Raw genomic sequence first — 13,497 nt, 5'->3', positions numbered from 1 at the left:
GGACCAATAGCGGCAATTTTGACGATTGGCTTGACCGTGAAGAGTAAAGGTGCACTAATCAGAAAACATAACAATCATATTCTAATTGGATCAGATTGCTGTCTAACATTGCCATCATTTGTTTACAAAAATACATTCTCCTGTTAAAATCGTCTTCCGTGAGATCCTGGGTGGGTATAATTTTATAGGGATGCATTTTGTTTTCTTTTAATATTTTAATAACTGATGAATAGCTAATATCGAGTACTGGGGCTGCTTTCCGAGTAGATGTATGTAGGTGTTCCTCAAACTCAAGCATAACAGCCAATTTGGTATCCTCACTTTTTGCATTGTCAGCTGCTTTTTTTACCTGACTAATATGGCCCCGCTCGCGGAACTGTTTTTCTATTTTACTAATTGTCCCTTGGGTTAAAGATGGCAAATTTGGAAATTTTTCGTGAAATAAGCGAGCTACTTCCATTTGCGTCCATGTATTATCCCCATATCATCTGTAGAATAATTGTTATTTTGTGCATTTCTGTTAAATGAACCATTTTTCTGGCTTGTAGTTAATGAAATTCAAACGACTATAGCACTGACGACTACTTCTGTCATGCAACATGAGTCAACATTAAGTCTGGCATTTTAAACCAAAGTAAACAACAATTTTTAGTTTTTTTTTATTCTCATATCAATAAAAAGGAATGCTGAAATAGTTTTTGCTTGCTTTATCGTTACCAAGACCTAAATGGGCAAGAATTATTAAGTGTGTTGTAGAGAATTTTGAAAAATAAATAATTTTCTTTTCAAAATTGTATTTAATATTTCCGAAACAGTCAAAGATAGGTATAGGACATTGTATGCAAAATATGTCTAAAATGATCTGAGAAATCTAAAAATTAATTAATATACAGGGTGTTATGTTTAAACTAAGCAAGTTGGTATTGACCACCGTTATCTGATACACCCTTTATCAAAAGTTTTTATGAAAAAAAATGCGCAACTATAAAAACCAATCGACGTGTTCGAGCGTTTTTTTCAACACGCTCCAATAAATAGATGTTATTAGCTAATTTATTCCATTTGGCTGACACACACTGTATGTATGTATATGTACATACATACACAATCATACATATTTATAAAAACATTACTTCTCAAAAAAGTAGGTTATTTAATTTTGAAAACACTTCAGTGCTGTTCTCTTTCTGTAGAAAATAACGTTGTATTATTTGTACGCAGCTAAGAGCCTCTTCTGTGGTTACCTCGGTTTCTTCTACTGTATCATCTTTAACTTCTTCTTCCTCAAGTGTTTAATTTACCAAGTCTGCATCAGATAATTCTTCTCTTACAGTAACGTTCTTATCGACATTAACGAAATCCTCAAAATCCTCTAAAACCAATAATTTCTTTATTCTTATCAGCTCGGCCAGTGGAAGGTCATCTTCAGGATCGGATTCCATAGTAGTAGTAGCTGTTGCTTTTACTATCCTGGCATGACGAAAACCATTATAGATCGTTTGCGTAGAAACCTCATTCCATGCATGACTTAACAAATTTACAACTTCCAAAATAGTAATGCTTTTGTGAATATTGGTAGTATTTTCCATAGTCTCCATTATTTTCATCAGGATTTGTTTCCTATAAATTTGTTTCAAGCTCCAAATGACACCCTGGTCCATGGGCTATAGAACTGATGTTACATTAGGTGGTAAAAAAACTAACTTGATACAATGGAGTCTAATTTCCGGATGAGCCGGGCAACTATCCACTAGCAATAAAATTTTTCGATTTTCTTTGAAGAGCTCTCTGTCCCACTTTTTTAAATAATCTTCAAAAATCGGTGAGGTCATCCAAGCTTTCTCTTTTTCTTCTTCTTATTCCAAGAATAGTCCACAGTAAGAGTCTTAACGTTTTTAAAACACCGGGGATTTTGAACTTTTCCTGAAACAACAGAGAATGTATTCGTAACACTTAAACCACAGTATGTATTAAACAACAAAACAAATCTAAAAATTCTATTCGAATTTAAAATTTCAAATTACATTTATGAACTCCTAAACTTACCTATAATGAGAAATTTCCGTTTCTCGGTTCCAGTATTAGCGCAAACCATTGCTGTAATACGTTCTTTTGACATATTTCGCCCACTACATGTCACCTTTTAATTTGTGAGTTTTATCGGGCAACATTTTATAAAAAATCCCAGTTTTGTCGACATTAAATATGTCATTCTCTGTATAGTCATTTATTAGAGGCCAAACACGAGCCAACCATTCATCTGTAATATTTCTATCTACTGAAGCCGACTCGTCGTATATTTTCCAAACACAATGTTATGCCTTTTTTTAAAGTGATCAATCCTTCCAGAGCTGCATGTAGACTCCTCGCCGATTATTTTTCCAAATTCTTTCATACTTTAATTATTCCTTCTTTACCGTTTTTCTCCATATAAGTCTCGAGACAAATACGGCACGTCGAATATCACCCACAAAATAACTGCGAGCTCAAATAAAAGCTTGTTTATTATTGCATCAGAAAATATCGTTTCGGGGAATTCCCGGAAAACATCGCTTATGATAGACATAGTAGACTAATTTTTAGTCTACTATAAGCAAGGTTCCATTATAAGCGAGTACATTTTGTCCGAGGATTTTACATGTGTTTAAGCCGTTGTTCAAAATTCGTTCATCACATGCAAGTTTCCATTATAAGCGAGTTCATTACAAATGGATTATACTGTATTTAATTTTTTTTGTTAATTTAAGGAAGAGCAGCTTAAACCATGTTAAAAAAAATATGTAAATGGGACTAAGGAAAGAAATTATTCAAAGATGATTTAAACTTCTCGGCGTTAACTTTACAGTGTTACTATTTTGCCAAGAGTTTGCAGACGGTAGCTCAGAATTATTGGAGGCTTGGGATTGTTCGAAGGTTCAATTATGACTGGCTATTAAAGAATATAATCTTGATTATAATTAATAAATAAGAGGGCGCCACTTAGTTTTTTTTTTATAAATGAAAGAAAACTAAGAAAAACACTTGGTATATAGGTTTTAATTAACAATTAAATGACCCTGGATAAAGTAGATTTAAAGAGACAAAAAAAAATATCTTAACAATACAACCAAATTATATTTACATCAAAGATATGTATACACCTCATTTTCTAATCGGTTAAATGTTAATAATTTATTATGAATTAAAATATGAATAATGTTGATATGATTAAATAAAATAAGTTTGTCAAATGTAACATTTAAATTATGATTAAGCTACTAGGTAGATTTCAGCACTTGAAAAATAAATTGCAATTATTAAACTTTTTAGTACATATTTGTATTATGCAAGGGAAAGTTCATGAACCTTTTTACCTAAGGCATATCAGCCTTAACCGTTTTATATCTACTTAATTACCAAAAAAGGGTACTGAAAAATACTGAACAAAAAATAACTAATATTATAGATAAGAAATTGACATTAAATTAAATCATGACATTAATTAAATATTTGTAAGATTAAATTGAAATAAAAGGTATATTAATAAAAATTTAAATAAATGAGACAAATCTATGATTAGTAATATTTAAATAAATGGAATAAACTGGCCTGTATATTCCTCCAAGAAATGAACGGCTGGCCTTCAAAATCGAGGCTGTGAATGTATGCCATTTGTAGCTTAGCTATCTGGACTGGGAATCTCTAATACTAGCTCTAACTTTGGCTCCAGCTCCACAGCTTACAGCAATTTCTCGGGGAAATCAAAATCCTGCAGCCATCAACAATTGAAGAAGAATAAAGAGGAAAATGGAAAAGTAAAACCCTAAAACAACGGTTGCCATTGTATTCACTGTCGATAAAAATGAATGGCGTTCAAAATGTGACACACTCACCTTGCTAAGTTTCATTATCTATCCATTAAAATCTTGGGCATCCTGCACCAGAATTATGAAATAAACAGTTCCCTAAAGGAACAAGATTAAGGACTATAAATTATAAACCATATTGGCCACTTCCTGCTTCACAAATTTCGAAAATAAAAAACTGGCCTTTTACGTGCGCTTCTACCTGCGACACGGGAACAAGTCCCCGAAAAATGGATGCAGTACCGACTAAATAAGTTACGACCCCACCTCTCGCCTGAGCTGTCAATGTCAATCCAATCAGAGAAAACATCAATCAAGACCAACCAGAAGAGTGACGGACCGTCAACAGAAAGCATGAATAATAAAACCAGGAGAGTAATGCGTTACAGAAGTAATGTGTCATTGACAGTGTGAATTTAAAGAAATATCGATAAAAGAAGTTGACTGAAATTATTAATATAATTATTGAAACTAATGAAATATCAATGGAGCGTTAGTGAACATAAGAAATAGAAAAATAAAACGCTACAATACTTAAATATACCTTTAGCATTAAGTGGTATCCTAACGTCCGGCATAGCAGACGGTCGTCTATTTACATGGTTCGAGTACGAGATCGAATTCGAATTACTCCTAAATGCGTCCTCATCCACGGCGTCTTCTGGTATCATTTTAATAGAGGGCGCCTCTAGAGACCCTCGATGCCCGCCTTCTTTTGAATCCATTGTTCCACCCGGCAGTTTGATAACGATCGTATAAACGCTATCTGTTGATCCAGACTTAGTTCCGGTCATCAGCCTATTTGCCATTGGTAAACTCCGCGTATCACGAGGAGTAAATCGTGTGGGAGTCATGTTGGCTAAACCACCGCTGCTGTCTCTTGTTGAATAAGGATCCCTTGAACAAATATAAAATTATTTTATGTAATGAGTTGAATTATTATTACAAAGCGATTATGATCCTATTTACCTAATAACATTGAGTGAAGTACACCTAGAAACGGAGCTTGGTAGCGTAGTATCCATGGATAAAGGTGTGATACAGCTATGCCCCTGCTCGCTGGGACTCTCTTCTTCTGTGTCACTCTCGTCCTTTCCCGAGTGCCACCATGCAATGCACCAAGCACGTAATTGGCGGACGCTACCTCGAAAGCCCCGCTCCTGGATAAAACGCTACAGAAAAAACAAAATGTATTATTAGAAAAAGTAAATAAGTAATAGAGAAAATGTATCACCAAAACAAACTTTGTTTAAGAACTCATGTCCCGCATCTCTTTGGATAACGACTACTTTTTTCTTACAAATACTTTTCTTTTGAAGCGTTTAAAAATTCATGTCCCCCATCGCTTTGAATAAAATATAAATTATATTTTTTCGTAACTGAGCGGCAAAATGTAAAAAATGTAAGTTCTCGTTTAATAAGACATTCTAACATAATCATTTTTTGTAGCATGGTAAATAAAACTACAAAAATTAAGAGACCTAAGACAATAATATTTATAACGGAATTATCTATGATTAGTTTTATTTAGCTTAAGTTATTTGTTTAATGGTTATCCTAGTGCGACACAGTATAATAGCTAAATTTGATTTATCATTCCTGCGTTACTCGATCTTTTATTTCATAATGCGAGAAACAAGGAAATAAGACAATCTGTACTCTACGTTTGCGTCACGTGACCGGACAGGCCAATCAAAGCTCTCCGCTTTAACCTGCGCGATCGCGACGCCCAGCCAGGTGCAACACAAGAATTCCAAAACAATATATGAGTTCTCTATAATATATAAAGGGTCAAATTAAGAGTTTAAGCTTAAAATGTAACACCAAAGCAAACGTTGTTTAAAAACTCGCGTCTGCATCTCTTTGGATAATGACTACTTTTTATCTTACAGATTTCCATAGACAGATTTCTTGCAGTGCAGTGTATTGAGGATGCGAAGTATGATTAGAGCGTTATTCCTCTTAGTCAAATAATTAGTACTCCGTTGCAAAACGAGATATAATAAATTTTAATTAAGAAAATTATTGAAAGAGTATGGGAATGATATCCTGTCTGAAACTTAAGTGTTTTAATTAGACCAAAAAATTTAAAACTGGACGACAGCATGTGGTTAATGTCATGTTCAATTTTAGCATGTCACAATCGACTTCTCTCAGTCAGTAAGATTCTTGCGTTGGCCGTTTTTGATTGCAAGGAGGTTTTTCTTACTGATTTCTTATATGATAGACAAACGGTTAATGCTGTCCATAACTGCCAGGCAGCAAAAGTATCGGAGTACTTACAGTCTGTCAATGAGCACTTACAATCTTACACTTTCTGCCGAAGAAAAATTGAAGATTATATTTTTTATATAAATAAATGTTAAAGAAAAATCCCTCTTTGTGATTAATACATCCTCGTACTTCAATAATTAGCTATTGAATAGTTGGAATTGTGTGGTAATGAAGTACCTAACCAACATAATAATTATTTATTTTAACAGTTACTCTCTATTTAAGCTAAGTGTAAGCTTCCAAGTAACTTTGCTTAAAGGCTCGTGTTGTTTCATATACCCTTAAATAACATTGCTCATTTTATATTTAAATTATTAATTTATACACTTTACAAGTATATTAATTAATGACTTCAATTATTATTATGTACAATTCAATTATTATGGCAATTATATTATTATGTACTAGTTTGCAGAACCCATATACTTACTACTTGTTTTATTAGCTGTTTCTAATATCCCCAACAGCGTTTGAAAATTCATATCCCCCATCGCTTTGAATAAAAACTAAATTATATTTTTTCGTAATTGAGCGGCAAAATGAAAAATATGTATAGGACATTTTGACATAATCATTTTTTGTAGAATGATTACTAAAACTACAAAAATTAACAGACATAAGACCATATTATCTATAATGGAGTTATCTATGAGTTCTCTATTATATATAAAGGGTCAAATTAGGTGTTTAAGTTTATGTTCTACGTCTTTTTCGCTCTTAATAAAACTAGAAGAACTATTTTAAAAATCTATACGGCACTGATTTAAGGTACCGCTATATTTATATTATACTGACTCCAAGTGCTAAAAGGAACTATTACAAATATATTTTTTTTCGTTGATAAACTGCTTCACCAATAACAGACATTTTAATTAATTTCACTTAAAAACAAATATAAAAAAGCGAAAAAAACCTGAAAATTGTCATTTAAAATAAACGTTCGAGAGACCCAACATTTCCCGTTTAACTTGTTACGGTATAAGCGTAAATAATAGGTTTTAATGAAACAATGGGCGACGTTTCATTTTGGACTACTACTAGTGACATGACAGCATCCGCCTGATATATCGTCTGTTTCTCGTTGATTAGAAAATAAGTTTTGTGTAACGTGGAGATAATGCTATGCCACAATGCAGTAGCTTTTCTTTGCATAAATTAGTGTTTCTTTGAACGAATATTTATTGGTTTTAAGGGCGTATATATTTGAATAGTTTTTTTTTAATTTACTACGCTTGGTTGTTGTTTAGCATTGTTATAAAAATGAAAGTACGTTATTAAGAGTCTTACGTTTAGTTTATTATTTTTACCGATAGTGGCTAGTTTTTCGTAATTCATATTATTTGAAGGCTCCATTTGTGCCTCAATCGAACATCAATCTAGAATTTTTCATTGTAAATTTTGGTAACCTAAATTTTTTCCAGAAGAAATCTACTATTTTGGTTCAAATGGTAAACGCTCTAAAGTAGTCTCCATCAGAAAAACGCTGACAGAATTCGTTATTCAGGTAGACTTAATACTGGAAACAATGTTCCGATAAAACAAGCACCTCGAAGGATACTGATTGCTGAACAAAATGAAGATTTCTTAATGCGTCAAAAAATTAAGATATAAAGAATTATATAACCATCTCAGAGTCCTTGGACATCTTCAATTGTATCTGTAAAGAAAAAAGACAGATTTTTTCAAATTTTGTGTAGATTTTGCCAACAAAGTGATGATACTCTGGATATCCTATTAGATTCATAAGGGCTTTTAACGCTGGATTTAAAGGATGAATACTGGCAAATAAAAATGGTTTTAGAAAATGAGAAAAATACTCAATTCTCAACTGGAACAGGACTTTAGGACTTTGGCAGTTTACAGTCTTATATATTAGACTGACACTGTGAAAAACATTTAAAGATTATTTAAAGAATATCCAAGAAATATTTATTAAGCTTCTCGAGGCCAACCTTAAACTAAGTTTTACAAAATGTTGTTTATTTCAATGGCCCTCACCTTTATAAACTTGATTTCTTCAATTTTTATAAATAAAAGGTTTTCCAAAAGTTGTCCAGAAATACAACGTAAAATAAACGGTAACAACAAAATAAATGGTAAAATTTGTATCTTTGCGGACGATACTAGTTTTTCTTGGAGCAACTTAAATATGGTGGCTCTTCGTAGAACCATATCTCGTGACCTAGTCACGAGACGACTTTTTTTAATAATTAATCTTATGTAATTTTAAGCACGCGCTTCCTAAACACTGGTTAATTTGTTTATGTTGTTATGATAATGTACATAAATAATATTCGAATATTATGTAAACAAATTAGTAGTTTGCTAATAATGTTTTTGTAAAAAGGTGCCTGCTTTTTTGCCGACTTTGTATACAAGTGAATGTATATATATTTTATAGATTTTAAGGAAATGTGACCTCAAACAATTTATAAAATTGTTAAGTTTTGTTGTATTTTTTATTTTTATATATTTGTATTTTTTGTTTTTTCTTTGTATATATTTTGTTTGTATGATTTATTTAAATAATAGCTTTGTCGACAAAATTTTAAATTTTATGATAATAAAGCATTGATTGATTGACAACCTCAATTTCTCTTTACTTTTATTTGTTATGGCATGACGTATTGTCTCCTTGCTAAAATTCCTATTTTATATATAACTTTTTTTTGAGTAGTCTCTTTGGTTATTTATTATTGTTGAGGATAAACCTATAATTTTGCAAGATATTCTGCTGAACAGCCTATATATTAACATATTTGTACTTGTTTATATACCACGACTCTAGAAATAATCTTTTATGAGGGTTACTCTCTATGAAGAATCGTAACCATGTTGAAGTTGAACTTACGCCCTCTGGTTATGGTATGTTCACCAGGGCCAGAATGATTATCGTTTAGATTTTTTAAATGATATTTCAGTTGGTTAAGCCTTTTGTGAAGCGACTGATGTTTGACTAACATAAGAGATAGATATCTAACAGAAAAGATAATCAAACTTATCAACCACACCACTTTTATTCATAAGAGGAATGGAATCTAGTTTTAGACGACGACCAAGCCATTGTAATATTAAGTAGTTTGAAGATATTACTCATTTCGTTTTCTAAGAATGAAGAAAAAGATAATTTTAAGTAGATCACTTCCCCATACCTGACTATGTTATTGTTAGTTATATTATTAATGTGATGTGTCAAATGAAAATATTTTTTTCATTTCCTAAGTCTCTTCTGGATCAAAAAATCCAAAATGTTTTTAGGAAAGCTCTTTTTTACAAAGGTAGATTTAATAAATTCAAGACATAAAATTTGAATACCTGCCCGACTAGGTGGGTTGTCTAAACTAATTAGTTTATATTTTTCCTTGAGTAAAATAAATGGTAATGTTTAAAAGATTAATACAATCTGCTTGTAGTTTTTCTAAGATAAATCTTTCTAAGATCGATAATAAATAGGTATTGGATAATAATAAATAGGTACTGGTAAATCATTGGTAGATAAAATTCTTTGGTCCAGATAGAGCAATATAATGTCAGCAATTGTAAGGCTTTAGGGAGAATCTATAGGGCAACCATAAATTTATTGAAAAATCTCGCCGTCAAAAGTGAATACAGAAAATTAAAAAATAAATTTAATGATAAAAATAAAATCTTCCAGATAATTCATGAATTCCACCCTATGAACATTTTTTCTAATGTAATTTATAGCTTAAGAAGTCAATATGTATATTGGTAAAGAGCCACCAAAAACCACATGGAGAGAAATTAACCGAATAGTTTTGAAAGTTCTTTTCTTTAAGTTTGTTACAAGTTTAAAGGGATTTTTTCTTGTATATGGTGAGTTGAGAATAGGAGTTTTATGTAACTTAGAAAAATATGTTGCTAGCTTATATGTAAAACAGTTACTTGTAGAAACCATAGGTCGTAGAGGCATATTATGCCTATAAACCTTAATGAGTCAATACATTTCAGCACGTACACAGTTATGTGAAACTAAATGTTTGTATGTATAGTCATCAATGAATCCTTTATCTAATAAAACCTTAACCAGTTTATTAGACTTATTTTGCATTAGATTTAATGGGTCATTAATAACACATTTACATCCCTAAGAAGTTCATTAATTATGAACGAGTACTAGTCTGTTTCAAAATAAATAAACTGAAGTTTCTGTATTTACGACCTCATCATTTCCTGAAAAACTTTTGTATTTTATGATCAAGAAGAGATTTAGGAAGTTAAAAGCTATTATTCATTCGACACATTAAACTAATAATTTAACCAACAACAACATAGCTAGGAATGGAGAAGTGGTTTACTTAAAATTGCTTTTTTCTCCATTCTTAGAAAATTAAATGAGTAGTATCCTCAAGAGACTTAATATTACAGCGGCTTGGTCTTCTTCTAAACAAACTAACGTAATATACGGGCTGGAATTTTAAGTAACCGCATTATTGGGTCATATTTTTTACCTGGAAATTTAACAGAGTACCTTGAGTTACTGAAAAGTACTATTGAGCCAGCTTTAATTACTGCCATTATGCGTTTCTTCTAAGGCAATTTTTGGATAAAATTTTTGATTAAACGGAGAGGTCTAACTGAAAGGCCTGCCAGATCTCCTGATTTATCATCCCTTTATTTTTCTTTGTGGGGTCATTTAAAATCCAAAATTTATGCTACACAGCCCAATTCTTTAGAAGATTTGCGACAACGAATAGTGCACTAACTGAAATAAAAGGAAATACTTTAATTTTTCTTCCTATTCTATAGCTCAAAAAGGCTTATTCTTACAGGTAATTAATTGACAAATGAAAACAAAAATCCTTTTTTAAAAATTTTGACAAGCTGTGATATAACAGAATCTGAAACCAGCGAGTTAAAACTTTGCCATTATAAACCACATGAAAAGACCTTTAAAATGAAGTACCATTTGACCTCAGTTCCCATTTAAAATTTTAAGGTCTCTCATCCCCGCGTAGGAGTTGGTGGTAAAGGTTTATAAATTCACGAAGATTTTGTCCCTCTAAAATCAAAAATCAGCGGGTGTGAACAGTTTTTGATTTTTTACGAAATCTCGGAGAAATTCGGAAAGTTTTCGGTGTGCCAGCCTGTATATAATTATTCAGTTAAGGAAGCGGTTGAAAACAATATTTAATAAGTGAAGTATATTTTTATTTAGGTTATGACTTAAACAGTAAACAGTATTCAATATTTTTGTGTGAAAATAACTGAATGGCTGCAATTTTATAGGGCACATACGTACGTACAACCAAGAAAATACTATGCTACATGAATATTGTAATTAATTTTTATGGTAAAACAATAAATAAATAAAGGGTGTTCCATTTAAAAATTCAAAGGTGTTGCCATTTTTCTATATAAGCGACAATGCTGCAGTGCTGAAAATATACCAAATTTTCAGGAAAATGCTGCGTTCGGTTGTCCATATACGGCTAACGTACCATCGGTCATTAATCAGGGTGCATATTATTGTGTAGACATTCTTTTCATTTTAAAAGAATCCCAAATTACTGATGTAACTTTTTGGTTTTTGATTTTTGAGCTTAGGAATTGTGCTGAGTAATAGTTTTTCTAAATTTTTTGAATTTTTGAATTGTGATTTACGCTTTATTAATTAATTCTCAAAAAAACTAATTGTAAGGGGTTACTCTTAATAAAATAAACTAAAAATAATGTAGACCCCTTAATAAGCCGACAAAAATAATAAATAATTCTAGGAATCAACGGACGGTCATAAAAATAAGCATATCGTAAAAAATTAGTTCAGTCAAATGAAAAGGTTGATTTGAAAAGGCACGCGATTTCTTGCTCTTCTTGAAAGTCGTCATTCGTTTTAATCGGGGTTTCAGTTTTTAAATACGTAAAGTTAGATTTATTTAAAATTAGTTTTCTGTTAATCTTAATCCCTTGAGTTGTTACCGAGGTGCGTGTGTGTAGTTGCATTAAAGTCTATCGAAGAATAAAAAACATTTTATTTAAAACTGCAAAAGCCCCAAACACTAATCCTATACAAAATACTTCATTTAGACTAAAGAAAACTAACTTTTATTGAGCATTAATTATTACTTTTACTCTGTGAAAATTTGATCTTTGTAACCATGTCTGAAAGTAAGATTTTATTTGTGTTTTTGTGTATCTTTTAGAGTTCTGAGGAAGATCTCTTAGAGATCAGAACGTCGATCAAATTACATTAATCGATCGTTTTTATTTATTTATTTATTTATTCTTTATACAAAGATTGCAAAAGAAACATAGTGTGCGTCAAAAAAACCTGTAATAAACTTAACCTACGAACAAAAACGTTAAAATAAAATGAAACTTATATCTATAACAGTCAAGGTCATACAATTACAGCTTCAAATCAAATACGTAATATTTAAATTCACAATTATTCAAATTTGGTTACAAACATTATCACGCCTGGTCTCTAATTTAAAGTACTGATTATGGAAATATAGGAAATCTTTGACAAATTTATATGATATGGTAATATAAGCTCTATACCCATATACATGGTACTTTCTTAATAGTGGGATGTGTGATGCCCAACCATAGCGAAGTTAGTGTGTAAGTTAGCTGTGAAGCATTGCATATTATTTCTATAAAAAAGGGGTAATTTATAATAGTACAATCAGTACACCGTCAATATTCTATATTTCTTAAATAAGGGACCTGCATGAGATAATGTCAGCTCTGTTAACCTTCTGAAGAAGTTCACCGTATCCAGCAAAAAAATTAACATTAAGACTCACCGCTGAAATTCCTCCAGATGAAGTCACATGCATGTACTGCGAGTCTGTATCAGCGGCAGAGGACTCGGACCGTGGTCGTACCCTTAGCTCGTCCATGTCGATGTTCGAGCAGACGTTCGTTGCCTCGTCGCTGCACACGAATACACTGTGTATACACGTGATTAGCTAATAAAAGGGTTAGCATTTTTCACACTTAGACAACATTGAGCCACTGACTACGCGACGGTGCGTGCCGACTGCATCGACGGTGCTAGTTTATAACCTAGGAAGCGTCTAAATGTGCAAACTACAAATCTGTTGAACGATATCGTCAACTAGAGGTGTACCACGACTGTATATTTGTTGTGGTTGTCTGGTGCAATAAGATTAATGATACTACCTAAGTTGTTTTAGTAGGGAACAAAGAATATTCTCACTATTTTTATGTAGGATATAGGTTGGCCCAAGATTTGCTAAAAAATATAACTACAGCATAACAAGGAAATATTCATCATAAATTCTGCTTGCGTTTATTAAAATTGAACCAAAATTTCTTATGTAATCAAAATTTTAGTTTTATAGCAAAAATAGGATGTTTCTTATTTTTAACAGAACTGATACAGAAGCCC

General features: G+C 31.8%; 1 protein-coding gene across 1 annotated transcript in view; it reads right to left on the bottom strand.

Moving 5' to 3' along the window:
• Positions 1-13,497, bottom strand: part of LOC126742590 (muscarinic acetylcholine receptor DM1) — a 76,412-nt gene that overhangs the window by 1,638 nt on the left and 61,277 nt on the right. The window contains exons 7-9 of the mRNA XM_050449658.1: positions 12,890-13,019; positions 4,815-5,017; positions 4,390-4,742 (exon numbers count right to left, since the gene is read on the bottom strand). Coding sequence (XP_050305615.1) covers positions 4,390-4,742; positions 4,815-5,017; positions 12,890-13,019 — 686 coding nt within the window. The remainder of the gene's footprint in view (positions 1-4,389; positions 4,743-4,814; positions 5,018-12,889; positions 13,020-13,497) is intronic.

Source organism: Anthonomus grandis, chromosome 1 (genome assembly GCF_022605725.1).
Source record: "Anthonomus grandis grandis chromosome 1, icAntGran1.3, whole genome shotgun sequence".
Taxonomy (NCBI): Eukaryota; Metazoa; Arthropoda; class Insecta; order Coleoptera; family Curculionidae; genus Anthonomus; species Anthonomus grandis.
Note: the sequence above shows the minus strand (reverse complement) of the source record. Positions and strands in the feature narration are given on the sequence as shown.